At 33.3% G+C, this 25,352-nt stretch overlaps 1 protein-coding gene across 2 annotated transcripts; it reads left to right on the top strand.

Annotated features, from left to right (window-relative positions):
- The first annotated feature begins 12,686 nt into the window (after positions 1 to 12,686).
- Positions 12,687 to 24,400, top strand: LOC120067040 (calmodulin-binding transcription activator 5). 2 transcript variants are annotated; one of them, XM_039018414.1, is made up of 14 exons: positions 12,687 to 12,864; positions 12,937 to 13,073; positions 13,901 to 14,026; positions 14,257 to 14,372; positions 15,356 to 15,444; positions 15,605 to 15,650; positions 16,431 to 16,560; positions 17,950 to 18,069; positions 18,157 to 18,200; positions 18,550 to 18,951; positions 20,286 to 20,986; positions 21,695 to 22,241; positions 23,539 to 23,838; positions 23,926 to 24,400. In XM_039018414.1, exons 2-14 carry the CDS (start codon positions 12,998 to 13,000, stop codon positions 24,007 to 24,009), a joined length of 2,781 nt encoding a protein of 926 aa, XP_038874342.1. In that variant the 5' UTR covers positions 12,687 to 12,864; positions 12,937 to 12,997; the 3' UTR covers positions 24,010 to 24,400. The 2 variants fall into 2 exon arrangements, with proteins under 2 accessions (XP_038874342.1, XP_038874341.1); XM_039018413.1 differs by having other exon boundaries at positions 12,688 to 12,864; positions 16,425 to 16,560.
- The last annotated feature ends 952 nt before the right edge of the window (positions 24,401 to 25,352 follow it).

The raw sequence follows: 25,352 nt of genomic DNA on the forward strand, positions 1-25,352 counted from the left end.
GTATTTGTATCAACAAATGCCACATTCCTAGAGAAATACTACATTAGAAATCATCAACCAAGCAGTAAAATAGTGTCAAAAGAAATTTCAAGAGACGTTACAGATAGAGCTAGTTCATCTACTAAAGTAGTAGATAAAACTAGTACATCTGGTCAGTCACATCATTCTCAAGAGTTGAGAATGCCTCGACGTAGTGGGAGGGTTATTCATCAGCCTAACCGTTACTTGGGTTTAACAGAAATACAAGCCGTCATACCTGATGACGGCATAGAGGATCAATCGACCTATAAATAGGCGATGAAAGATGTAGACCGTGATCAATGGGTCAAAGCCATGGACCTCAAAATGGAGTCTATGTACTTCAATTCTGTCTGAAAACTTATAGATCAACCAAATGATGCAAAACCAATTGGTTGTAAGTGGATTCACAAGAGAAAACGAGACCAAGCCGGTAAAGTACAGACTTTTAAGGCTTGACTTGTGGCAAAGGGTTATACCTAGAGAGGGGGAGTGGATTATGAAGAAACTTTCTCTCCCGTTGCCATGCTTAAGTCGATTAGAACACTCTTATCCATTGCCACCTTTTTATGACTATGAAATTTGGCAGATGGATGTCAAGACAGCCTTTCTAAATGGCGATCTTGAAGAGAATATCTATATGGCTCAACCAGAGGGCTTTATTGCACAGGGTCAAGAACAAAAGGTTTGTAAACTTCAAAAATCCATTTATGGGTTGAAACAAGCTTATAGATCCTGGAATATAAGGTTTGATACTGCGATCAAATCTTATGGCTTTGAACATAATGTTGACGAGCCTTGTGTTTACAAAAAGATCGTCAATTCTACTATAGCGTCCTTAGTTTTATATGTCGATGATATTCTATTCATTGAGAATGATGTAGGTTATCTTACTGACGTCAAACAATGGCTAGATACACAATTCCAAATGAAAGATTTAGGAAATGCACAGTATATTTTTGGGATCCAAATTGTTTGAAATCGCAAGAATAGGACACTAACCATGTCTCAAGCATCTTATATAGACAAAATGTTGTCTAGATATAAAATGCAAAATTCCAAAAAGGGTCTGTTGCCTTTCAGACATGGAATTCATCTGTCAAAAGGACAATGTCCTAAGACACCTCAAGAAGTTGAGGATATGAGAAATATTCCCTATGCCTCCGCAGAAAGAAGCTTGATGTATGTAATGTTATGTACTAGACCTGATATATGCTACTCAGTAGGGATTGTCAGTAGATACCAGTCTAATCCTGGATGTGATCATTGGACTGCCGTTAAGAACATCTTAAAGTATCTTAGGAGAACTAAGGACTACATGCTCGTGTATAGTGCTAAGGATTTGATCCTTACTGGATACACTGACTCTAATTTCCAAATTGATAAAGATGCTAGAAAGTCTACATTTGGATCAGTGTTCACTCTTAACGGAGGAGCACTAGTGTGGAGAAGCATAAAACATACCTGTATAGCTGACTCCACAATGGAAGCTGAATACGTAGCTGCTTGCGAAATAGAAAAAGAAGCAGTATGGCTGAGGAAATTCTTGACAGATTTGGAAGTTGTTCCAAATATACATCTACCTATCATCTTGTATTGTGACAACAACGGTGCAGTTGCAAATTCAAAAGAACCTTGAAGCCATAAACGGGGAAAGTACATCGAACGCAAGTACCACCTTATTCAGGAAATCGTACGCCGTGGTGACGTTGTAGTGACCCAGATATCTTCTGAGCAAAACATTGTTTATCCTTTTACAAAAACCCTCACGGCTAAAGTTTTTTAGGGTCACCTACAAAGTTTAGGTCTACGGTCTTTCTAAACTAGAACAAGTGGGAGATTATGTTGGGTGTGAATGCCCTAGTTTATTATATTCATATGTTTATTGTACTTATATGTAATATTAATTTCTCACGGTTAAATCCAGCATCGTTTGATCCTACTAAGAGTTTTAGTCCAAGTGAGAGTTTGTTGGATTTTATGTCCTAAAACTTGTAGTTTGTAATATCATATTCTTGTTCAATAAAGCAGTTATTGAAAATCTTTAGTAAATTTAAATTCTATATTCATGAATCCAATAAATTAAGGTTTCGAAGCTATTAAGTTTAAGTTTGAACTTTATGTAGTGACATAAATGTGGATCAAGTTCAAATATGTATAGCCAAAATAGTCTATAATATATGAATAAGGTTGGGCGCCTTATTCTAGGAACACTATGGATGCGGCCCATTTTGTAGTTTGTACAAACGATGTGATCTTAAACCGTTTATGTGGAGACATGAAAAATGGAGGCATCCTATGTAAAGAGTTTACATAAGATTGAACCATGAAATAGTCACTTTTACGTTCTAAATGTCGTTTAATGTATAAAACTGACTATTTCGTTAATTAATGACCTAGGTAACTTAATCTTAATCTTGAGCTAACTATGAATTCCTGTTCACTCGGAATTATCCTTAGATCTGCATAGGTGTGGGTAGCTCATTATCGCTGACTCAATAAGCCTCCCATTTCAGGGGTATTATCAGGTGGATAGTTAGAAACATAGGTGCAAGATGGAATTCACTCCTACCCGTTATAGAGATAGTAGATAGGTTGTTCCCTTTAGTACTGAATCCATGTCTTGAACAAGAGGCCCCACCCTCTCATTGACCCGAGGGGAGTTCGGTTTATAGGTTGGACCTTAAACCAATTGTTCATTAGAGGATAAGTGAAACTTAAGGAATAAGATGTAGTCTCAGGGGTAAAACGGTTTTTATGACCCAGCCGAGATTACAAAAAACTCTTGAAGGATTAGCTTACTAATCATGTTTATATCAAATGGACATAAATATATCTATAGTGAGGGGAATGCAACTACGGGACTATAGTGGAATGACCCGTTAGTTAACGAATGTTGATTAGCTCCGTTTAAAGAGTTCAGCCAACTAATCTCAGATCGTTGGAGCCCATAATCTATAAGTCCATTAGGTTTCCCTACTAACACATATGGAATAAACTTAGAACAAAATGATAGAATAATTTGAATTGTTCGAATTAGGTGAAGAGAGAGAAACCGACAAGTATATGTGATATAGTGGTCGATTTTTCAATTTAAAGATAAAGCTTTAATATTTAAATGTGATTTAAATATCAATAATATGAACATGTTCATATTCAGAAGCTCGAAAATAATAGAAATGGTCAAAGATGTAAAAAGTCAAATAGTTGACTTTTGACTTTGAAAAGTCAAACTTTGACCGACCTTATATTCAAATGTGATTTGAATTTCGAGAAAATGAATGCGGATTCATGCTTGGGAGGTCAAAATTAGTCAACATAGACAAAATAATAAAAAGTCAAAATGTTGACTTTTTGGTCAAAGTTTGACTTTTACCAAATGACTATTTTGCCCTTTGACTAAAGTTAGTGGGAAAATTCAAACTTTTGTTGGATAATTCCACTAACAAAATAGTGGGCTAGGTATTGGCTTATAGTAGAGACATTATACCCACTAAGATAGTGGATTATAGGTGTTGGGATTTTATGAAATTATTTCATGCAATTTTGCATGGCTTTTTTCTATAAATATGGGCTTGTGTTTTTGAATTAAAGACTTTTGAATCTTAGCCAAAATAGTTTTCTAAAATTGGGCTAAAAAGAAAAACCCAAACCCAACCAAAAATCCCTTCTTCTATTTCCATATTTTCTCTCTCTCGGGTTCTTCTTCCATCGGGTCCCACAATCCGATTTTGAATCTAAAGAATAGTAGGTTAGCTCTAGTGGTGGTCCGTTCGTGTTCGGTGCAGATAGACGAGTTTCGGAAGCTTCAAAGGTATTATTTCAAAATAACCCTAATTAATTCTTTTAGGGTTGCATGTTTATTTTGGGCAATTAAAGTAAAATTGATTATACTTCCGCTGCGCATGTTGGTTTTTCCATCAATATAGGCATTGGATTCTCTTTCCAAATTATCCTTCAACTTGTTCTTTGAATTTTTTAAATTTTAGAATTTTTTTAAACTTCTCTTTCATAAAGAACACCCAAACATGCATGGATAAGTCATGAATTTGGACTATTTGAATGGTAGTTCATGTGCCTTCCTATACTGGCAACTAGCATGGATCATGTCTTCTCTAATATCAGGTCGAGGCAGCCCCTTAAGCACAAAATTTTTTATCATTGTCTTCAATTTTATGTAGCTAACATGACCAAGTCTTGCATGCCACAAATATGTTGTTTCATTCTTCCGTGTGTATTCACATAGGCGACCTCTGCTGACATGACGTAAATGGGGTCCATCCTTTGCCCTTCCATCAATGGCGTACCGCTGACTTCAAGATCATGATACACCTTGACATCGTCAAGTCCAAATACGACAAAGTTATTTACTCATGTCAATTGAGATATTGATATCAAATTTTTCTTCATTCCAGACATATAAAATACATTTTCTGACTCCACTTGATTGAAACTCGAACGAGACATTATTAAAGTTTTGCTAGCATGGGCTATTGGCAACTTCCAGCTGTTTGCAGTGACGACAACTCAACTTCCTTTGTACTATGATGTGTTTTGCAACTTCCTCTTATCACATGTAATGTAGTTATAATGACCTGAGTCGATAGTCCAACTATTTTCATAATTTACCTCTTATACCTGGAGAGCCAACACTTCGTTCTTGTAACACCCCGCACATTTTTTTAGTAATAATGTAATTTCAGTAACTTTATTATTTAGAATTCTAGTAATTGTTATTAGTTGGAGGGTTTTTTTTGGAATTTTGGACTTCAAGTGTGAGTATGGAAATTTAATTGTTGGCGTGAAATTATTCAGTTTGAAAATTAATGGCAGGAATTAATTTTCTTTTGAAACGAAAAGGAATTAAATGAGAAGGAATTAAATGTAATTATATATATATTTTTTTTGTTTTATTATTATTATTGTTTTTTTTTTAATAAAAAGTCAAGCCCCACCTCCCATCTGTTCGTTTTCTCCTTCCAATGAACAACGACAATGCCCACGATCTCCAACTAATGTCCTCTGATGCCGCGGCATACAACTTCAACGGCCACAATGCTTGCGACTTAGATTTGAGTTACCCACTTCTTAATGGCTCGAAATTTCGAACAATAACCAACAAGGATTAAAGTTGTTTTTGCATGTTTGTTTGATTCAAGGTTCCATTGGACAAGGAAGAGGTTGAGCTTCTAGTTTCTAGAGTTTGTGATTAGAGGTAAGTAATCTTACTACTAGAACCACCTTTGTGCCGATAAATTTATGATTGATGTTGAGGATTGTAAGACTAATTACAAGGATAATTTTGACTGTTCTGAGATTTAATGGACTGTTTAGAAAAGATATATGAGCATGTGATAATATGACTGAAGCATGTTAATGTATAAGAATGATTTAGAATTTTATAAGATATATTAAAAGGACGATTGGGCATGACCCTAAATTATGAGTTAAGCGACACTACTACGGAAATGTCTTAAAGTTAGGTGAAAGTTGGAGCATTTTGTTGATGTGCTTATTGATGTGATTTATTATGAAAGTGTGTAAGTTACATGATGTATTATGAAATTTCAAATGTTTGATTGTTACATGAGTTAGTGCATGAAAGTGGTGTACTAGAGTGGATCCATTAATACTAGATTAATTACGTATGTTGAGGTTAACTAACCTGACCTTGATCAGGAGATTTTAGAGGATTCATGATTAGGTGAATGTTATGTGTAATATGAAGTTAGATGCAATCTCTTTTCCTTTCCAGACTATGTGACTGCAGGAAAGTGATGCACGTCCAAGGGCGCTAGTACATAAAAGAGATATACTAGGGCTGGTGTGTATGAAAGTGATACATACCTAGAGAGTACTGGGGTGTACAAAAGAGGTACATACTCAGTGGGTTATGTGTATACGAAAGAGGTATATGCCTAACCATATGTACGAAAGAGGTACGCATCCCTACATTTATAGAGAGGATCTGGGGTGTACGAAAGAGGTACATACTCAGTGGGTTATGTGTATACAAAAGAGGTGTATACATAACTAGATGTACGAAAGAGGTACATAATCAGTAGGTCAGGTATATACGAAAGAGGTGTATACATAACTAGATGTACGAAAGAGGTACATACTCAGTAGGTTAGGTGTATACTTAACCAGGTGTACGAAAGAGGTACACATTTAGTGGGTTATGTGTATACGAAAGAGGTATATGCCTAACCATATGTACGAAAGAGGTACGCATCCCTACATTTATAGAGAGGATCTGGGGTGTACGAAAGAGGTACATACTCAGTGGGTTATGTGTATACGAAAGAGGTGTATACATAACTAGATGTACGAAAGAGGTACATACTCAGTAGGTTAGGTGTATACTTAACCATGTGTACGAAAGAGGTACACATTTAGTGGGTTATGTGTATACGAAAGAGGTGTATGCATAACCATGCATACGTAAGAGATTGTGTTTCCTTCGGGATTCACCAGAGGTTGTGGGTCCCACGGGACTTACTAGAGGTAGTGGACATACTTAACTATAGTAGGATAGAAATCAGCTTTTCATGTATGTATTGTGTCCCATGAGGACTAGAGTAGTTTATATGTTTCACCAGAGGTAGGCATCTAGAGGACATAGATGCCTAGCCTGACCCCGGTAGTGGGGTTACTTACTGAGTATTTTATACTCACCTTTTCTCATGTTTATGTTTCAGGTAAGGGCAAGGGCACACTGGTGAATGACAAGAGGAATCATTGAACGAGCCACTAGGGACCAGTTTTATGCTTTCGCTCATGAGATTTAAAGTTCTTTTCATATTCCTATTAACTTTTAGTTTTGATGCTTAAAACTTACTTTTAAGAATTGTTTTCAGACTTATTTATTGTCATTTCTGATTTATGGGTACCCTACTGTTGTTTTAGTATTTGAATTTTATGAAAGTCTTTTGAACTTACCTTATTTAATTAGCATTTATTTCGTCATAACCGAGTGTCGTTTTGAGTTTCATGCATGCAACGGCCTAACTTAAGTCCTAGGGGGTCGAATTGTTACAGTTCTTCACTGCATTGAATGTCGACTGGGCTTTGGAATCCACTACTGTAAAACATGCATATGCATCCCATTCTTCTTCACTGATGCTCTCAGCTTAGGAGGTGATTGCGTTGCTTTCTCCTGCCTTTTTCTTTTGATGACAATCTCCGGAGTAGTAGACTATCTTTCTAAGTTATAACATTCACCCTTTTTTTATATGCCTGTGATTTTGATTAGTTTTACTAGCTCATCTTACTTAAGAGGGTTTTGGATTTTTTTCATCTTTTTTTTACCTTAATTTCTTTTGATATTTTGAATGACCTTTTCTTTGGTCACTAAAGAGCATTTTTTCCTTATTGTTATTTAATGTGACCTCTGACATTTTCTTAGTCAATGCTTATTGATTGACAAGCAAATTTTCTAAGTCAATCAAAGAAGGTTGGACTACCCAACCATGAATAGCAGCAATAAAACTTTTATATTCAGGTTTAAGAAAATGGATAATAATTATCCTCATTCTTGATTCTGAAATAGCGAAAGTATAATCTATTCAGAGATTCTACGACATAGAGTTTTTACCTCGATGAAGTATTGGTTGATGGTCATCTCCCTTTGAGCAATTGACAAGAGCTCGTTCTCTAGAAATTACAATATTGCATAGTTTTTCTTTGAGAAAAGTGAGGCGAACGTGTCCCATACTTTCTTGGTGTCTCCGTTGTATTGATATACTCCAACATTTCTTCATCTATCATAGTTTTAATTGCAAACATGACCTTATCTGCCTTGATATTTCATTTCTTCAAAGTGGTAGCATCCTCAGGTGGATTGACTTCAGTGCCTCCTACAACATCCCATAAGTCTTGGCATTAGAGATATGACTTCATGCATGTGGCCCATGTTTTGTAGTTATGAGTGTTGAGCTTCTTGATTTCTCCAACAACCTAAAGACCTCTCATCATCTAGTAGTGATGAATGCACTCTGCGAGTAGCTGTGTCCCAGACAACAAACTTCACACTTTACAGTCTCAAACTGTACTCGATCTTCAGAAGCTCCACTATAGCAAGCTATGTTAGCTTGGCTCTGATACCACTTGTTGAAGAAATTTAAACAAAAGGAAGAGAGGCAATCTTGGAGAAAACAAACTTTTATTTAAGAAGGAACAAAGATGGACATTTTTTAGAGAATACTCTTTTACTCTTCTACATTCACTCACTTCTTTGCTAACTCTCTAACTTTTCTTGGCTCACATATGGCGCCACATCTCTTATTTATAAGCAAGAGATCCATGGAGCCAAAGTAAAATGATCTCTCTAGATTATTCTTGGATTCTAAATATCTTTATATTTCTTGGTTTATTGTTATTTAAAGGAATTCTCTAAAGTTCCTTAAACCTAATGTTGTTCTAAAATACTTATAGATTCTTCTTTTGAGATATTTATTTAACATACCACAACATAATTCTAGAAAAATCTAATTTACACATGTATGTCATTTAACAGATTCTTTAAGAATCTTCTAGACTAGTTAGTATTGGTATATATATTTAACATATGTACGTATGAGTGGGTCTATAAAAGTTATAATAGCTCAACTTTCAAATTCGTGTCAATTTAGTATCCGAAGAACTTCAAGAAGTTGTTAATTGATACATTTTCAACTTTTTAATTTTTTGTATAGTAGGTCTCTAAACTTTAAAAGGTGTTTAATGGGTCATTGACCTATTTAACATTTTTATAATTGATTGCATTATACATAAAATTGAAAGTTCATGAATCTATTATACATTTTTATTCAAGTTTAACAACCCGTTAGATACGAAATTGAAAGTTCATGAACTCAACTAATTTAACTCTCTCTGTATATAGATAAAGGATGATAGATGATACCACGGGATAAAACACCAATTACTGTTGACATGGTAGATTTATCCTTATGACTAGTGGTCTTTATGTTTTTGGGACATGATTGGTGACAAAAAGGCTAGAATCAAAGAACTAAAAAACATATATATATATTGTAAAATAAGTTTGTTGGGTTGATTTACATATTAAAATTTGTGTCCACAGACCAACATTTTTATATGCCTTTATATTTGATATAGACTTGGATGAATCAACATTTCTATTATAGAATAAAAATAAATAAATAATAACTAAAATAATAACAAAATATTCCTAATATTAATGATTTTAAAAAAACTTAAAATTAGTTACAAGATGTTAAAGATTTATTTGGTAGATAATCTAAAAACATAATTTTAAAAATAATAGATTAGTTGTATTTTATGTTTTCAGATACGTGTTTGATAGTAGATTTATAAATTAAATTATAATTTAAATAAAATTTTAAACGTGTCTAATAATATATTTATAAACCATACAATTAATTAAGTTACTAAATATTAGGTTGGATATAAACCATTACTAAATTAATTTATAAACTTGTTTTATGTTAAAATTTTCATGTAATAATAATTATTTTGTGGTATCATGTAATATATACACATCATATCATACATATTTTAATATTACGGAAATAATTGGTTTTGTAACATGAAATACTAGATTTTTTTTATTGTTCTTATATTTTTTAATATAATTATTCATTTTAAAATTTTGAATTCAAAATATGGATACACATAAAACATAAAACATAAAAATGTGTTCTCACAATTTGTACTATTTAAATCACAAAATTTGAAAATCGTGTTTGAAAATAGAATCCTGACGGCCAACCAAACTCATATTCCCTTCAAATCGGATAATATAAAAGAGGAATAGGCTACATGTCCTAAATGTTTATCTTTTATTTAAATATCTTAATGAAATTTTTATATCTATATTTTTATCAGTAAAATCCATCGACTTCAACACTTTAACAATTTTTTAACAACATTTTAATAAAATTTGAATCTCGATATTTCTATGGACATTTGAAATATCTTCCTATGATAGTCAATTTTTTTTTTTTTTTATTAGATTGATTATGAAGTCGAATGGTATGTATGTATTTATGAGGGTGATTTAAATGATATCTTTTAAAACCGTAAATTAATTTAAAATCTAATAAAAATAAAATAACAGTTCATATATTAATTGTTTTTAATTAAAATTTGTGAATATATTCTTTAATTGACGTGGACTTTTGAGAAGGAAACTCCACCAGAATTATCTGTTTAAATTTAATTAATGCATTTGTGGAAAATTAAAAAGAAAATAAAGAAACAAAAGTCGTATTTTTTCTTTTTGAAAAAGAAATAAATGTGATTAGTCTGAAAGAAGAGGTAAAAGTGACGACTGACGGGTAGTCAAATCTCTTGGCCCACGAACATCAAACGATAGATACGTGTCTACTGCTGATGTCGTACGATATAATTTGATGTGTTCAAATAACTTGACAATTTAAATCTACCTAATCCAAAATATAACGGATGAGTTTGGTTAAACTTTTTCTGTTTTGAGTTGAGTTGGGTTGCAGGTTGGTCTAAAGAAAAAATTGGATTGACCTAATTCAACCCTAATTATATATAATTTATCTTTGTTATGATATTTGTTTTTGTTTAAAATGATAATTTGATATTTAACATTTTAATTTTTAGGAGATTTTAGTTATTGGACATGTATTGTAAATCAATTTACATATTTTTAATTAAAAAGAAAAAAAAAATTATAACCTGATAACTCAATCCAACCCAACCTTAATTTAAAGGGTTAGGTTGGAGACTTTATTTATTTGGGTTGCCAACCTAACAAATCAGAATTTTTTGGTTTGTCCATAAAACACCCTCAACCTAACCCAACCTATATACACCCCAAATAAATTGATACAATGAATTTCCGTTAACACTTTATTTATTAGATAATAATTAACACGTACTCGTTTTCTTTCGATTGTAAGTTTAAATTTCTCAACCATATACTTGTTATATTAAAATGAATTCACGTAATGGAAGATCGTTTGTTGGACTCTATAAATTTGCAATAACTTTACATTATAATTTTTCTCAAAAACAAATTATTTCATATCTTTGAATTTTTAAACTCGTATCACTCCAAGTTTTGTTTAAAATCATAATTAAAAGTGACGATTTAATGGCAAATGAAAATTTCAATATTTACTTATATAATTTTCGATAGATTTCAATACAATGACAATATTGATATCATGACATGCGACAATACATACGCAAATGAGATATCAACACTAGATATGGTGCAATCAATTTCATTTAGTTTTGGAAGAGTTTTCAGTACTATGGTATGGTAGATATTAAATCCTTTGTCTTTCTTGACCATTTTTTAATATGCATGTATTTTGAAATTAGTTTATTGCAGTACAAGTATTTTTAAAACGCATGTTTTAATCTTCATACATTTGACTTTTGATTATCTTAGTCGTCATTGTACTATTTGAAATGTTTGTCTGGATAATTCTGAAGGAATGAAAGTTTTAGTCCATTCTTTTAATCACAAAAAAAAAACCCCTAAATATCGTTAATAAATTTCTCAAAACACACCATTTTGTTTAGTTTTTAGATTTTTTTTTAGAAATATAAAAACAAGGTTCAAAATGTTTGGTTTTTAAAAAGTACAAAGACTATTATAGTGTGAACAAAAATTAGAGGTATAATGAGGGCCAAACTAGTTCAATTTTATAGCTATTACATCTCTTAGATGTTGTGTGTTCTAACTATAATTTAAGGATATTTTTAACCATTTTCTAGTTCAGCTACTCCAGTCAATATCACAAAAATGAAATATGAAATCCATAAACAAACCATTAAAAAAAAATATAGAATTATATATTATTAACAAAAATGATATTTTTAAGGATATTGTATATTTTCAAATTATTAACCATTATTCACTCAATTATGTTAAATTGATAACCTCTAATCCATAAATAAATATGGGATCTCAATATTTTAAATATAGAATTTAAAATTAAACACATCCATCGAAAAAAATAACTACACTTTTAGATAAAAAATGAATTAAAATGAACAAAAATTGTGGTTGACTAGAATTTTTACTGTATATATATATTTCAATCCAACCATCACAAAAATGAAAATTGATCCTCAACTTTTAAAATGTTACTTATCCAATCATAACTTTAATCCATCCCAATATATAAAATAAAATAAAAATGATAACTGATACTTCATTATATAGAAGAAGACAATTTTTAATTCTTCAAGTTTTGTTTAGTCAATTTCTATGTGTTTGGACATTTATGTTTGTTTTGTCATAAATTTTATATAAATATTTTACATCTCTCGAAGACACATTTATGTTATCCGTCAAATTCTAAAAAAAAATAAAAAAATTTAATACTATATATACACACGTGCACACATATATACATATATATACATATTAAGAAACTTAAAAGTTAAAAAGTAGTATTCTTTCTTACAAAAAGAGTGTAGTATTTCTAACCTTAATTTCAAAAATTAAAAATCAAAAGTGTGCAAAAGAGATCTCGATAAAATCGAAATTAAAGTTAATAAAGAGAAAATAATAATAAAAAATTAAATAAAAATAAACATACTTTAAGCCCTTTAAAATTATTTATTTATTTATTTTAAAAAAGACGTTTAAAGAAAATTAAACAAAAACGAAACAAGATGAAGGCCCCGCCAGCCCGACCCAGGCTGACGGCAGCCACCGTCCATCGCAAAGTTTCAGTACGGAGAAAAATAGGGAGAGAGAGAGAGACAGAGATAGAACAAAAAAAAGGAGTCAAAAAGAAGATTATAATTCTTGAGCTGCGAATTATTTCCTCCCTCTATTTCGTTACCAAATCAAATTTTGTCCGTAATCAGGTAATTTTCCATCATCGTCTTCCTTTGATTTTGCTATTTTCTATCCTTTTCTTCACTCCTGTTTGCTCGCAGGTTCGGTTTCAAAAAATTCGATGCATTTTTAGTTAGGTTCAGCTTCTTTTAGGAATCATCGATGTCTCTCCCCATGAAAGCTGACGTTCAAGGAAGCCTTGTTGGCTCGGAGATTCATGGCTTCCATACATTGCAAGGTACCGTCGTCTGTCAATGATCATAGTCTGTTATTTTGGATGGCTGTTGAGGTTTTCTGCTCTTGAACTGCAATGGTGTTTTCGAGAACTTATGTTTGTTAGCTAGGCTGTACTTAGGAAGACTTTTTCTAGTTTCGTAGTTTTTAGTAGGTTGATTGACAAAAGCAAAATCAAAGTTCTGCTAACTGCTGTGCTCAATGGCCTCATGCCGGAGTTTATGGAATTGGTAGATTTTGAACAATTGTTTCAATTTGGTTTAAAATTTTAGTCATATAGGAGTTCAGTAGAAATGGGCGAGTGTGTATTTGTTTGCAGCGTCTTAGAGCTTAATTGTATGATTTCGAAGGAAAATACGTGCAAACATAGCATAATAATCACCAACGAGAAGAATAGGAAAGAGGGCGAAGCATTGATAAGAAGAAAGCACTTGAAATTTCTGAAGTCAACTCTGAAAAACATTTGAGTTCTGATTTCTGAGTGCTGACATATTTTGGCGGAGGACCTGAGAGAAATCATAGGAATAACTGTTAAACTATATCAGGGTTAGTAAAAACTAGAGTTTTAGGTTAACCATGCCTTGTGACTAGAGAAGTAAAGAACATAATGGCCTAGTTAATGCCGGATGTTGGTAGAATCATCACCTCCCAACAACTAGGGGGGGTCCTAATAACCATTATTCGGTGGTTCTTGAAGTTTTATAGACCAATCAATGAACTAGTTTGAACGATTATTCTAATTATCTTTAATGGTTCTCATTTAATATATGTTATCTGCTTTTTAAAACGCTAGTTTACAATTTCACCAGTTGTTTGCTCTTCTGTGGGCAGATTTGGATGTTAAAAACATCAGGGAGGAAGCAAGTGCAAGATGGCTTCGCCCAAATGAAATACATGCAATACTGTGTAACTACAAGTATTTCACCATCCATGTCAAGCCAGTGAACTTGCCCAAAAGTAATTGTTGCAAGATTGTGCTCTGCGACTCTTCCCAACTCTAGTTTACTAGTTATAAATTGTACTCGAAGAATTTTATGGTTTAATGTCTGCTGCAACTGATATCAAATACAATTTTAAGTCTTCCTTGCATTTTGCATGACTATCACATTTATCTTTCCACATCGAGTAATATAGGAAACGAGTGTAGGCAGTGACTCAGACATTCTAACGTCGGAAATGCACAACAGGTGGAACCATTGTATTATTTGACCGCAAGATGCTTAGAAATTTTCGCAAAGATGGACATAATTGGAAGAAAAAGAAGGATGGAAAGACAGTAAAAGAAGCTCATGAACACCTAAAAGTGAGTGTCTTGTTTTATCGAGCACTGCTTCATAGTTAAAAAAAGCTGGTGGAGACCTCAGATTTGTTTTCATTCTTTACACATACATTTTTCTGACTCAGATGGTTGCATTTAAGGCATCTGGTTAATTCAATCTCTCCCCTTTGAAATGTTTAAATAAGGAACATAACACCCTCAATATTAGGTGAATATCCGATAAAAATATGTTGCTCTAGGCTTAGTGGTGTCAGGTGAGAAAGTAAGTTGTGCCCTAAATATTAGCTGACCCTTTAACGTCGAAGTCAATCAATTAGTTCTAAATGCACTATTGGAATTTGTCTTAATATCTTGATGCTTTTGCATATTGTGAAATAATTTGGTTAGATGCGAGGAAGGAGTTTATTTGTTTGGTTACTTACCATTCCCTTTAACATTCTCATTACTACTTAATAGACGTGCTATGGGTTCATGTATTTCTGTAGAATATAATTCAGATGCTCTTTTTCTAGAATATAATTTATATGTTCTTTTTCTCTACAAATTTGAAGTAATTTCTATTGTTTCTGTCGATATTCTTCAAAGCTTATTCAAAATGTAGTTATATAATGTCTGTTCAGATCCAGAATATATTAAAGAGTTAGATCGAACACAGTTAATCAGCTTAAGCATTTGAGTCTAGTGTTTACACTAGATAAAAGAGATATAAATTCAAATCCCTGTAATTTTATTATGTCGATCCTTTCAATTTTCTCCGATACCATCTTCATTTCATATATCTTGTCTACTAACTGTGTCCCATTATCAAATTACCATACAAGTCCAAACGTGAAGCAAGTTATTGGAGCTCATTTTAAATGATTCACCAGTATATTCTTTTGAGTATATTGGTTGTTCAATTGCTCTAGTATTAACTGTGTTTAGATATATGGTGACTGTCATTCTGTTATAGCATTAATCACCAAGAAAAAACATCGCTTTGATAATCTCTTCTTTTTCTTTGGCAGGTTGGTAATGTAGAAAGGATACATGTATACTACGCCCATGGCCTAGATAACCCAACCTTTGTTCGTCGATGTTATTGGCTCCTTGATAAGTATGTTATGGTTGAACTTACATTGTTATATTGGTCGCTACCAGTTGTTTCAGTGGGGTCTATCCTCATCATGCCACGAGGAAAGAAAAATAAAATTAGAAGTGGCAGTATATTATGTCATATTTGTATAATTTATGACTTGCTGATGCTTTTTGGTCAGGACTCTCGAACACATTGTCCTCGTTCATTACCGTGAAACACAAGAGGTTAGTTTCAGCACAATGCATCTGCAGTTACTGAAATATTATCTTGAGATAAGCTTTTATCATTTGGACTGCTACATCTATTTAAGACCTGCTGCTTTTTCCTCCATGGTTGAGCGATTATCATTTTCATTCAAAATAATGTTGTCATATGTGTATTTGTATTTTTAGGTAGTCTGGCACCATATAAGCACTAGCAGTCGCGCATGCACGTCTTTCTCTCTATCCTCCATTAAGAAACTGGAGTACATGTTTGTGTTTTATTTCGATGAATTAATCCAACATTTATTAAGGATAAAGTCAACCATAGAATACATATGTTTACCACTACCCTTTCTACTTTTTAAGATACCAAATTTCTTGATGATTATTGCCTTTTAAGTTTCTCTTAATGCCATTGAATATCTAGAAATGCATTGTAATTTCTGTACCAATTTTATTACTCCTCTAACTATATTCTCAAAAATCAAGGCACCACCTGGATGTAGAGTACTATATGGTGATTCAAGTGATTAGGGTTTTCTTTCTTCTGTTATGCATAAATTTATGGAATGGAAAAGGCAATGATCACGACACTATTTGTGTCAGATAAACTCTGGTTTCATATGTTTCAACTCTATGGCGCTTCATAGGATATGGATAAAACTTCCGAACATTGTGCCCTCGTTATCACTAGCATGCATTTGAACACTTCATGAACAACTTCTTCCAATTCGTCTTTCTGTATTGAAAATAATTTACTCTTTCAACACTGTCTTGCCTTCCTATTGCTGCTAGTTGCAGAGTTCTCCATCCACATCAATGAATTCAAATTCTGGTTCTGTCTTTAACCCAGCAACTCCTTGGCTTTTACCGGAAGAACTTGACTCCAGGGCTACTCATGTTTGTTCTGTTGGTGAAAATGAATTGTCAGGTATACTGGCTGAAACTGTCAAAGATAAATGGGTAGTAGTTTGTTTGATCATTCCCTTTCTAATGTTTCTTCCTCATACTTTATTTGTGTTTCTGCTTCATTTATAGTATATTTGGTAGTCCTTTTAACTGTGCTTTAAATTTGAAAGGGTGCATTTAGTTAGTAATTTGAAAACAAGGGATTCAAAGAAAAAGTACGTATTTGATAGTAGATTTAGAAATTGAATGTCAACTTTAGTATATGGTTCAAAGTCTGTATAGCAATATATTCATAAACAATATTATAGTAGTAGTAGTAGTTACCAACTAAATATTTAATTCAATCTAAATTATTATTAATTAATTTATTTAAATATTTATGTTGCATTATTTATTTATTTTTTTTACATTTGTTGTTGTACAATATTACACAATTGTAATGTATTCTATTATACATGTTTTAATCTTTGAAAGACTAAAATGAGTTCATAGTATGTAGTATATTTCTTGTAGTTTTTCCTGTTTATTGTAGTGTTGCTTTTGCATCATCAAATTTCAAATCTAAGGTTTAAATTACTGAAAACATCATTGGTGTTTTTAGAATTTCTATTGTTTAGTTTAGATCATGAAATCCAAAACTTGGTTTAAAATCTAATTCACCAAACATATATTTTAGTGAAAGCTGAAAACAAGAAATAGAATCCAGATTGACCCTATCTGATTGATGACCAAAAGCATTTTCTAATTGTTTGAATTACAAATGAGAAATAATTTTCAAATGGAATTGCTTTCCATAGAAGCATTTGATTGGTGTTTTATCAAATGCTGTTGGCTTGAAGCTTCATTTCAATTTCTCACAAGCACTCTATTTCACTAATTACTCCGGACCCACTTTCTTTTACTAATTCCTCTCTACGCCATTGCTCTAACTAGCTTTCCTTTACACGCTTTATCTCACTGATTTCCCAAATCCACTCTCCCATTAACTTCTCATTGCCCATTCTCTCTCACTGATTTCCATGTGGTTTTCTCATTTGCTTGTTTCCTACACACAGACTTTCTATGTAATGTCTCACTTCACATGCAGTTGCTCTTAGTACTCTCTTTCTACTCATATGCCCTCTCAGGCTAATCTCTCTATGCACACAGTCTCCCTTGCTTATTTGTATTTTTTTTTTCTGTATTGATAAGTTTTAACAAATACTTATTCAAAAGAGCACTTCTAACGAGATAAAATCATCTTTGAAATATTAGAACCAAACAAGAAAGTGATTGATTATCAAGTATATGCTTCAAAGTACCTGTAATAGAACTAACTTTGGTGAAGTTACTTTAAGAAACTTTTGGTTTGCTTGTCCTTCCAGACGAAGCTAAAAGTTTTATTTTGTTTTATTGCATTGATAATGAACAGAGCCTAGTGACACTACAACAGTCATGACTCATGAACAGCGGCTTCATGAGATCAACACACTTGAGTGGGATGACCTTCTTGTGAGGGACGAGCCTTTCAAACCTGCCATCCCTAATGGAGGTAACAAAGAAAAAGTTCTAAATGAGGCAGAAACAACTGCATGGCTATATTACTAATTTTATTAACTCTTTTCATCTCATTCACCAGACAAACTTTCATGCTTTGACCAACAGTACCAAGTCCCAATAAATGTGAGTAGAACAATTTACTATTTGAAATTTCGATTTCTGTTTGTTTGCCTTCCACCTTTTTTTATTCTATTTATTGAAGCATGTTACTCTTCACGGCTGGGTTTGATTCCAAGATCAAGTAGGTGGGGATTAGAACTTGCTTCACTTTTCTCTTCCTGTAAGTGATGGTTGATAGCGGATAATGGTTAAGTTTGTTTTGCTTCATTATTCTGACAATATCTTTTATCAGACAATTAGCCACTTATGTTGAACATCTTTATTTCTACACAATTCGATACAAATGTTTAAATTTTCTTCTTCTCTAGTAGTTATTGCCTTATACATGGACTCTTATGGTCCATCTTTGCAGGTGACCAACAATTTATTGGGGGAGATGTCTTCATTTAGTAATCCAGTTGTGTCAACTGGGAGGGCCAATGGCAATGTCAGTTTCACAGGAAGTGCCAATCTGTTGTTAGGTGGTCAATCAAATTTGAATGTAGAGAAGAGTGAATCCGTTCCAGTTAATTCTTTGGACAATTTGTTAAATGTGGGATTGCAAAGTCAGGACAGCTTTGGACGATGGATAAATGAAGTTATCGGAGACTCTTCTGATTCAATCATTGATCCTGCTATAGAGCCGTCCATTTCATCTGTTCAAAATTCCTATTGTGGCTCAACATTAGATCACCATCAAACTTCGGCTATGGAGCAAATTTTCAACATAACTGATGTCTCACCTGCTTGGGCCTTTTCAACAGAAAAAACAAAGGTCTTCTCGTCTACTAGTACCGACTCTTCACAATTCCTATACTTATCTGACATTATATCTTCGTCATATTTTGAGTGTTTATTAGGCTTTTTTCTATATCTTCTTGTGCAGGCAAGGAACACATTCCCTTTTATGTTACTTTATTATCATTGTTGTTAGGTTTAAATCCTATTTGGTCCTTGCTTTATTTTGTTTGGTAAACTTTTAAGCATTCTGCTTTAATATTTAAATAGACTTTGTATAGAGTCTGTTTCAATCTTTGCCATTAATTCTAATAAACTATTTGACATCTCCCTAACACGTTCCCTTTTATGAGAGGTGAAAAATCAAAAAGCTTTGAACTGTGAAGTTATAAGTTTATTTCCAGAAATCTACGTAGATAATGGATGGATGGGCCTAGTATTTGCTGCAACAAGGAAAAAATGTTATTATTGATGAGTTTATTGGAGTGCCAAACTAGTTCTGTTATCTAATTATATAACATGTTACTGCCATTAGCCACTTTTTTACTGGTCTTGTCAATACTACTTTTTGCTAGCTATTGCAATTTCTAAAAGCACACTTTTTTCTTTAGTCTATAATCTCTTGTAAACAGAAAGTCTATGATTGATCTGTTTTGCGGAGCTACTCCTAATAAGTCCCATTAATTTTTTCTTAAAATCATTGAAGTAGACAGTGAATTTATTAATGGAGACGTCCTTGGTTTTTTTTATTTATTTTTTATCTGTAAGGTTGATTTTGTCAAGCAATTTACTGTTTTGAGAACAGGTTTTTGAATTTGTTTCCTCTTTTCTAAATAAAAAAGACATCCTCTGAGTAATTAATTTGGTACATGCGATATTGCTCTTCCCTGAATGTAGGCTAGGTTGGTTCGACCATTTCCCATTTATCCTGTTGAATACTTGGACAATATTCATTTCTAACTTGGTACAATGGGTTTTTGAATTTTATTGGAATGTTAACATTAAAATCTTAACTATTGTCCTCTGGTTTGTCGGGTATCTATTCCTCCCGCGATCAGTATTGTGAACATGGCTGATCAAACTCATTATAAACGCGAAGTGCAAATGTTTTCTTTATGTGAATTTATTTTAATAAATATGGTCAACCCATCTATTTGTTGTATGAGCTTTCAAAGATTCACAATACAATCTTTTCATTTTATGATTGAAATGGAATTCCAAGAATAGCTTGGCTTGCTTATTTTTTCCTCTTTTTGATTTGACAAGTTTTTTTTCAGTGTATTACAGTCAAAATTGTGGAATACACCATTTTGCTGCTAATCTGCTGACAAATTGCAAATATTCTAATGGCATCTTTTGTACTTATTGCAGATTCTAATTATTGGATATTTTCACAATGACTACGTACATCTAGCAAAGTCCAATATATCGGTTGTATGTGGTGATACTAGTGTTAATGTTGATTTTGTTCAACCTGGAGTTTATCGCTGTCTGGTACCACCACATTCACCGGGACTAGTACATTTATATGTGAGCTTAGATGGCCATAAACCTATTAGTCAAGTTCTGAATTTTGAGTATCGTGCACCAAATTTACAAGTACCTGTAGTTGCTTCAGAACAGATCCAAAAGTGGGAGGAGTTTCAAATTCAGATGCGGCTTGCTCATCTGTTGTTCAATACATCCAAGATCCTGAGCATCATGTCAACTAGATTGTCGCCTGCTGCCGTGCACGAGGCCAAGAAACTTGCTGTCAAAACTTCTGACATTTCTGATAGTTGGATTTATTTGTTAAAGTCAATTACAGAAAATAGAACTCCATTTCAACAAGCAAGGGAAGGTGTTCTTGAGATCATATTGAGAAGCAGGTTAAGGGAATGGCTGATAGAAAGAGTTGCTGAAGGCTCAAAGAAAAGCACTGAGTTTGATATAAATGGTCAAGGAGTAATCCATTTGTGTGCCATATTGGGATATACCTGGGCTGTACATCCATTTGTCTGGTCTGGTTTATCAATAAACTTCCGAGATAAATTTGGATGGACAGCTCTTCACTGGGCAGCTTATTATGGAAGGTACAATATTATTTGTCAAATTGATGGAAAAAGTGGTTAAGTCTTTCAGTTTCATCCAATCCCCCTGAACAATTGAGGACCTTTTAATTGGAGTTCCCATCATGCAAATAACTATTCGTTTAATATGCTTGATTGTTCACGGTCATGGGATAACATCAAATACTTTATAGTTATCCACAAACACACCCGTATTGGGGTTCTAGATTCCCAAAACAATGTTTGCTTCTTTTTCCCCCTTTCTCAAAATGAAAACATATTTATTTTCAATTTCTAGCTTAATTATAGTCGATCTCCATGGGATTTTTGCATACCTTTTCAGACTTATTCCTTTTATTTTTCAACTTCTTCATACCTTAGTTTATAATATGAGTATGGTTTATTTGTGTATATTTTTTTTATTGCTTTTGGAACTTTTTAGTTTTTATAGACACTTGCCTATTGTATTGCCTGATTTACATGCCTCCCATTGATTCAAAATTTCAGCGTGGTCAATCTTTTTATGCATATCAACATATTCATCTATCTTCAATCATCACCTATCTTAATTATAGTTATTTTACAATACGTTGAACCAAATAGAGGTTGATTCTGTATTGTTGATTGGGAATTTCCAGTATATTGGTATTTCATAAAAAATAGATATAAAAAGTTTACTTCTACTGGACGACACTTCTCACCTATTTGACCACAAAAAGTTTTTTGGTATAGGGAGAGGATGGTTGCTGTTCTTTTATCAGTGGGGGCGAAGCCAAACATGGTTACCGATCCCTCATCAAAGAACCCTAGTGGATGTACAGCTGCAGATCTTGCATCTATGAACGGTTATGATGGATTAGCTGCGTATCTTTCTGAAAAGGCTTTGGTATCACACTTTGAAGATATGAGCTTGGCTGGAAATGTTAGTGGCTCGTTGGATACTAGTAGTACTATAACTGATGCCTCTGATTGCATCAATGAGGAGCAGATGTATATGAAAGAAACATTAGCAGCTTACCGAACAGCAGCTGATGCAGCTGCACGCATACAAGCTGCATTTCGTGAGCATTCTTTAAAGCAAAAAACTGAAGCGATTGAATTCTCCACTCCTGAAGATGAAGCACGCGGTATTATTGCAGCCATGAAAATTCAACATGCCTATCGCAATTTTGAGACACGAAAAAAAATGGCAGCTGCTGCTCGTATCCAATACAGATTCCGTACTTGGAAGATCCGCAAAGACTTCCTTAATATGCGTCGTCAAACTATTAGAATTCAAGTAAGTCTATACTCTTAGTTATTGCCATTACCTTCAATTAATTTGAGAACTGAATATTAACCACGGAGGGGAAAGAGATAGGCCTAAGCCGTCTTTAAGTCTTTAAGTCTTGAAAGTCGCCTCTTTATACTGGCATTGTTTGCACAAGTAAATCCAACAAACCTTGCTAACAATATTACCAAGCACTTTCAATTGCCAAAATAAATCCCTAAAATTTTAGTCTAACACTACAGTTTTAATAAAAGCGTTTTTGGTCATCCATAAGCACTTTAAAAAGGCATGTCAAATGTACATGTATATCATTTTTAATAATTATGAATACTTAAGGAGACTAAGTATTGATGTATTCAGACCATTCTAATGGGTTATGGCCCTCTGTTGTATGATTTGACTTGAAACAAACCATTTTAAAAGAAAATATTGAAGAGCCTTTATGTACATTTGGTTTGTTTAGTTCACTGTTCCAGATAAAGTTTTTACTAAAAGTTTTTATAACTCTGCTCCCCTCTCAAATTTTCTTAATGCTAATTGGAGTGCTATTTTTGCGATCATTGCCTAAAAGAGTTTCTTACATTATTTCTTTCTTACTGGCCCTCTGTTGTATGATTTGACTTGAAACAAACCATTTTAAAGAAAATATTGAAGAGCCTTTATGTACATTTGGTTTGTTTAGTTCACTGTTCCAGATAAAGTTTTTACTAAAGTTTCTTTTATAACTCTGCTCCCCCTCTCAAATTTTCTTAATGCTAATTGGAGTGCTATTTTTGCGATCATTGCCTAAAAGAGTTTCTTACATTATTCTTTTCATACTAATTCAATGTTTTAGATCATTGCCTAAACAAGTGTCTTACGCTATTCGTTTCATACTAATTCAATGTTCTAGATCATTGCCTAAAAGAGTGTCTTACATTTAAGGAAGCACCCAGTTTGGTTTTAATTTCATTTACATTTGGACGTAGAAAATCTTTGATAGAACTGAAGGTCCCTGCCAGATTATAAACACAGGATATGAACTTTTAATTACTGCACATTAACTGAAGCACCCATTTTGGTTTTAATTTCATGTGTTTTTGGACATACAGAAATTTTGATGGAACTGAAGTATATGTCAAAACATAAAAACATTATCCTGCATTTGAATTTTCGGTTTGCTGCGTTTACTGGAGTGAAATTTCATGTAATAGTTGTGTTAAAAAAATTTCATGCAACTATTTTGAACTGACATGCGTACTAGCGTTGTTATGTTAAGAATGAGCAGCTCAGGAAGATGACTTCCAATTTGTTTCTTTCCTCTTAGGCTGCATTTAGAGGCTTCCAAGTGCGGAAGCAGTATCACAAGATTGTTTGGTCGGTAGGAGTACTCGAGAAAGCTATACTGCGCTGGCGTCTTAAGAGAAAAGGTTTTCGTGGGCTTCAAGTTGCACCTGCTGAAGAGGTAAAGCAGGAAACTGGCATTGAAGAGGACTTCTACCGTGTATCTCAAAAACAAGCAGAAGAGCGAGTTGAGAGAGCTGTTGTTCGGGTTCAGGCTATGTTTCGATCAAAAAAAGCACAAGAGGAGTATCGTAGGATGAGATTAGCCTATGATGAAGCAGCGGTGAGTTAAAGCCTCTTATCAAAGTTTCCTGTGTAAGTTAAAAACAGTTCAAAATTTTGATTGTGTTATCTTTTTGAGATATTGCAGTTGGAATATGAAGAACTTTCACATACTGATATGAATTGCATCTCTGAAAGCACCTGTCTGTCCAGAGAAACTGGTAGTGATTAATGGTCTACACTACACTATGAATGGTTAAAACACAAGTTCCCTTAGTTCGGGCTAACATGACGAATGACTGGTACCAATACTTGGTAGTCAAAGCTGGGAGCTTTCGAGGTTGGCTCTTTATCGTGGCAATGAGTTTAGAGACCAATGAACGTTTGAGGTAGGGGAAGAACTATTGCCCTTTGTGTCATAGAAATTGTTTTTGGTAGGAGATGCTTGTAGCCTGTACATGTTGTAATTATATATGATGAATAGTTCAGTCTGATTTGTACTTTTTAGTTTTTACTACCCTAGAACTGTTTCATGGAATTTGGTAAACATTCTATTGTCCACAGAATTAGTAGAATATGTAATTTTTATGATTTTGTTTTACTACAAACTTGATTTGGAGGAATCATCATAGATTGGCCTTGTGGTAAATAAGGGAACATCCACTTAATAAAGGGCTAAAAGGTTATGAGCTCAATCCATTGTAGCCACCTGCCTAGGATTTAATATCTTACGAGTTTTCTTGACACTCAAATGTTATAGGACAGATGAGTTGTCTCGTAAGATTACTCGAGGTACGTATAGGCTAGCTAGCCTGAACACTCAGAGATATTTAAAAAAAAAAGATTCGGAGGAACCTTTTATTTTTCAGTAGTTAGACATTAACAACAAACAAGACCTTTGATGCAGCAATGGTGAGTTAAAAGGGCCTCCCATTGAAGTTATTGTGTAAATTCTATTGTGAAGATCTGATTTGGTCATGTTTTGGGGGATATTGCAGCTGGAGTTAGACGAGCTTTATATGAATTTTAGAGATTCCTATGATTGAGGTAGTGATCAATGGTCTATATTATGAATGGTTTAAAAGACATGAGACACGAGTTTCTTCGAGCTCAAACCGACATCAAATGACTGATATTGATACTTGTAAGTTGAAGATGGGAGCTTTTGAGATTGGCTGCTTATTCTGTGGCAATGAGTTTAAAGACTGATGAATTGGTAAGAATTAATGCCCTTTGAATCAATTCAAGTGTTTTTGGTAGGAGATGATTATCTTGCTGCCTTTGTGTTGTATGGTTACAAATAAGTCAGTTTATTTTCTACTTTTTACCACCTCGATCTGTTTTAAAGAATTTGGTGGACATTCTATTGCCCACATGATTTGTTGAACAAGTAATTTTTCATGTTTTTGGTCCTATCGAAAAATTAGACTGGAAGGATTCCATTATTTCTCAGCAGTTTGACATTAAAAAATAATAGATATATTCAAATTTAGTACCTTAAGTTTGTCTATTCAGTCCTTGCACTTTTCAAAGTGTTTATTGGTGTTCATAGACTTTCATCTTTAAATCTAAGTT

This window comes from Benincasa hispida, chromosome 12, assembly GCF_009727055.1.
Source record: "Benincasa hispida cultivar B227 chromosome 12, ASM972705v1, whole genome shotgun sequence".
Lineage (NCBI taxonomy): Eukaryota > Viridiplantae > Streptophyta > Magnoliopsida > Cucurbitales > Cucurbitaceae > Benincasa > Benincasa hispida.